We start from the raw sequence: 4,608 nt of genomic DNA on the forward strand, positions 1-4,608 counted from the left end.
CTTAGTTTTACAATTCACATTATTTAAAATCCATGAACCTAATTAAAATGTCTAATATAATACATACAATTATTAAAAAAGATATATATATATATCTTTTTTAATAATTGTATATATATATATATATAAATAAAAGGTGGGAAAAGTCATTTTCAGTTTCGGCCTGACAAACTTTGCTGCAGGAGGTGTGTTGCAGTGCCATTAATTTCAATGGATCCCAAATGCACCTCCCGTCCACAGTGTGATCGCCCGCACTGGAACGCGCTGTACTGAAATGCCCTCCGTTCCTGTGCAATATTATTTTTTTTATCCGATTTAATCGAAGTTAATAATCGGCTAACTAATCGATTATGAAAATGAATCGTTAACTGCAGCCCTAGCAGGCTCATCCTGAGATGCAGCTTAAGGCCAGTTTCCCCAATGTAACAACCTTTGTCAGAAGCTGAACACTGTATCATGTACACCACGTTAGCAGATGTGCATGAGTATGACCCCTTAATGGTGTACGCTTTGTTATTGTGACTCGCTGTATTTCTGTCACATATATATTGGCAAAGTTTGAAGCGGGGTTTATATTGGCAAATTTTGCAGCGGTCAACTCTCGAAACGCTTGTCTTTTTTAAAATATATAGTCCAATAAGAAAGGTATCATTGCACACTGCAATACTCCGCTTTTGTTTTGTTTTTACACACACACACACACACACACACACATACACACACACACACACACACACACACAGTGGTACCTCGGTTCACGAACTTAATTGGTTCCACGATTCTGGTCGCGAACCGAATCACATTTTCCCATAGGGTTCAATGTAAATGAGGCAATCCGTTCTGACTCCTACGAACGTGGTCGCGAACAGAATCACATTTTCCCATAGGGTTCAATTTAAATGAGGTTAATCCGTTCTGAACCATATTGAAAAAAAACATTTAACCACAAAAATATGAAACAAAGTACAGTACAGTATGAAGAGAGTGAACACTATACTTGTCAATTTCAATACCGCACTGCACATCCTTGTCACCTTCAATAACGCTCTGCACATCCTTGTCACCTTCATTAAGGCTCTGCACATTCTTGTCACCTCTCTGCGCTTTCTTTTTCCCACCATGCTTGCTCTGCACTTTCTTGGGAGCCATGCTGGATTGAATACAGTAATACTGTACAGTACTGTGCTACAAAGCACACAAAAAAAGCTTCACAGTAAAGGTGCCCATACACTGCATGATTCTCGTACGAGAATCGCGGGAAATCCCGCGATCGTACCAGAATCGTGCAGTGTGAATGAAGACGTGCGACCGTTTCTACTGTACGGTTGCACGTCTTTTGTCTAAGGAGCATGCTAGAAAACCAGCCGAAAATCGTTTGAATGATGCTCGGGAGACAAATGCCTAACGGGCCGGTGTGTGCGCGCGCACACACTGCCCGTTCAGCATTGCGTCCATCAAAAGCCCGCCCCTCAGGGGGGCGAACTTGCGATGATCGCAAGTACGATCTGCCTGTCCAAGATGGGCAGATCGTTGTAAAGTGTATGGCCACCTTAAATGTCCACAGCCTTGTCTGCGACCGCAATCTCGAGTACAGGAAGCCAAGACCATGTGTCAGAGCAGGGAAGATGGCCGCGCTCGTGTTCGTCACCCGAGGCAGAGTTTGCGGACGGAGGCAATATTTTGACGAACTTCCTGGTCGCGAACCGAATTGTTCGTGAACAGAGGCGTTCGTGAACCGAGGTACCACTGTAGATATATATATAGATAGATATAGATCTCTCTCTCTCTCTCTCTCTCTCTCTCTCTCTCTCTCTCTCTCTCTCTATAGATAGATATATAGATATATAGATATATAGATATATATACAGTAGATAGATATATACAAAAGTATTGGGACACCCCTCCAAATCATTGGATTCAGGTGTTGCAATCACCTCCTTGGCCACAGGTGTATAAAATCAAGCACCTAGGCATGCAGACACTTCTACAAACTTTTGTGAAAGAATGGGTCGCTCTCAGGAGCTCAGTGAATTCAAGCATAGTACCATGATAACTTGCCACCTAATGGAAAACAACTTGTGCCAAGCTGTAAGAGACAGCATGGCTAAAACTGGCTACTAATGAAACCCCTCATCTTTAGATATCCTTTATGAAATATTCCCTTTACAACAGCTGCAATGTTCTCTTTACTGCTGAGAAGAGTAGTTACCTTTGCTGGTTTTCTGTGCACTGAATAATTGATCAACTTACTGCCACTTTTAGTTCTAAGTGGGCAGTGTTGACATGATGGCACCTGACGCTGGATTGCAGTCCTACTTAGTGGCATAGTGTAGATGTGCCTCAGACAAGAATATCTGGGTGATGACAAGGAAGTTGCCTACTTCCTTGCCAACTCACCTACAGCACCACCTGGGACTTCAGGACCCTAGACAGCAGACTTTCAGCAGGCAGAGGGTTCTTTGTAGTACTGCAGGGCATCTTTATTAACTGCAATTTTTGTGGGGTAGCCTAAAGATCCCTGCAGTTTTCAGAGCCCTGGTATTATATTGCTGTGATTTAAAAAGATGGGTATCTAGCTAGTGAAAGGATGCATGCTGTGCACAGGGTGAGGGAGACTTGGGTAAGAGACCAGCATTTTAATTTTAGGGGTTGGAGCTTAACAACACCCTTCTGAAATACGCAAAACTTTCATTGCCTTTCACTTCATGCAGCATGGTCTGTTCAACAGATGTTTTGTGGAACTGGATTTTTTGTGTGTTTTTTTTTTTTTTTTTCTTCAGCTTTTTTTTGTGTATTCTAGCTTGTGAGCTTGGCAAATGAGGCACAAGAATTCAGCCGGGCCAGGAAGCGGGAAGTGGCTTCATTTTCAAATCCCTCATCCATTGGAATGATGACCAAGATTCCCAGTCTGACTGAGGTTTTCTTGTACAGTTATTGCTACATTGGGCTAATGACCGGTAAGTAAACATAGTGTGTGTAGATGCATGCTTGTGTGTGTGTGTGTGTGTATGTGTGTGTACACACTATATTGCCAAAAGTATATGTGATTGAAACAGCATTTGAAATAGCTTAGAAACATTTTGACTTTAAAATCACATGAACTTTTTTTTTTCTTTCTAGTTTGGAGGAGATTATTATCTACAATTAGCTGGAGTTGTTATGGGTGCAAAATTTGCAAATAATTTAGCCAATATTTGCAAGTCTGTATGGGGAAGGAGGAACCCATTTCTAAAAATAGCCTAGAGAACTTGCTCTGCTAGCGTCATTATATTGATGACTCGGGAGAAGGAGATCAAGAAAGCGTACACATACTTTTTTATGTTATATTAACAATAATAAGGACATTAACTTTTCATCCTTTTAGAGACACAAGGATGATCATTTTTTTTTAGATCTGGAAAATGTTGTATCCATTTTTTAAAAGCTTTTTAAAGATACAGAGAGAAATAGCTTTATCCAGTACATAGCGGTTGCGACATATGTGTACAACCATAGATGATTTTTAAAAACAAGCAGACATCCTTTGGGTTTGTTCAGACCACATGCATTGTGACTTCACTGGAAACCAGCACAGTCCCAAAATGAAGACAAGCCAAACTGCCTTGTTTACAATCAGCTCAGTTCACACCATAGTGCTGTGCACAAGTACTTTCTTAGTGCAGCAGGGTGTGACACGGTGCAACCAAAATGTGGCTGTTAAATTTGAAGATCTACAGGTGAGTGATGAACAAATAAACACATTTTTTTTTAATAGGGTGCTTGAATGCATTTTTTAAGATCTTCGGGACGCAGAAGCGATCTGGCGACAGGTCACGAAGGGGTTAACTCTTGAGTTTAGTCTCACTTTAAGGCACAGGAGCCCACCCATCTGCCTTAGGCCCACTGGGTCTGTGGTGATCGAACTGGGATCACGTGCCATTTGTTTAGTTCAGGTCACCAGGATCAGACACACACTATATTGCCAAAGTATTGGGACACCCCTCCAAATCATTGGATTCAGGTGTTCCAATTACCTCCATGGTCACAGGTGTATAAAATCAAGCACCTAGGCATGCAGACTTCTTATAAACATTTGTGAAAGAATGGGTCGTTCCCAGGAGCTCAGTGAATTCAATCGTGGTGCTGTGATAGGTTGCCACCTGTGCGATAAGTCCATCCGTGAAATTTCCTTGCTGCTAAATATTCCACGCTCAACTGTTACTATTATTATAATAATGTGGAAGCAACTGGGAACGACAGGAACTAAGCCACGAATTGGTAGGCCACGTAAAATGACAGAGCGGGATCAGCGCATGCTGAAGCACACAGTGCGCAGAAGTCGCCAACTGTCTGCAGAGTCAATACTGTGTTTACCCGAAAATAAGACAGTGTCTTATATTTTTTTTTTCTACGAAAAAAGACACTAGGTCTTATTTTTGGGGGATGTCTTACCTGGCTGCAGCTGTCCGCTCTGCCGTCCAGGGAGCCAGGCGTGCGGGAGGGCGGCGGCTAGCGCTCTCATGCCATCCAGGGAGCTGCTCTGGGTGACTGTCAGCCAATCGGAAGGCTTCTGGCAGTGTGTGGGGGGGGCCCGGGCTGTGCTCGGCATGCATTGTAGACAGGATGATG

At 42.6% G+C, this 4,608-nt stretch overlaps 1 protein-coding gene across 3 annotated transcripts in view; it reads left to right on the top strand.

Moving 5' to 3' along the window:
- Positions 1-4,608, top strand: part of MBOAT7 (membrane bound O-acyltransferase domain containing 7) — a 98,238-nt gene that overhangs the window by 47,597 nt on the left and 46,033 nt on the right. For all 3 annotated transcript variants that reach the window (XM_018566092.1, XM_018566094.1, XM_018566093.1), the window contains exon 5: positions 2,801-2,957. In XM_018566092.1, the coding sequence (XP_018421594.1) occupies positions 2,801-2,957 (157 nt within the window). The remainder of the gene's footprint in view (positions 1-2,800; positions 2,958-4,608) is intronic.

This window comes from Nanorana parkeri, unplaced genomic scaffold, assembly GCF_000935625.1.
Source record: "Nanorana parkeri isolate BGI_ZX_2015 unplaced genomic scaffold, ASM93562v1 scaffold915, whole genome shotgun sequence".
In the NCBI taxonomy this organism is placed as follows: Eukaryota; Metazoa; Chordata; class Amphibia; order Anura; family Dicroglossidae; genus Nanorana; species Nanorana parkeri.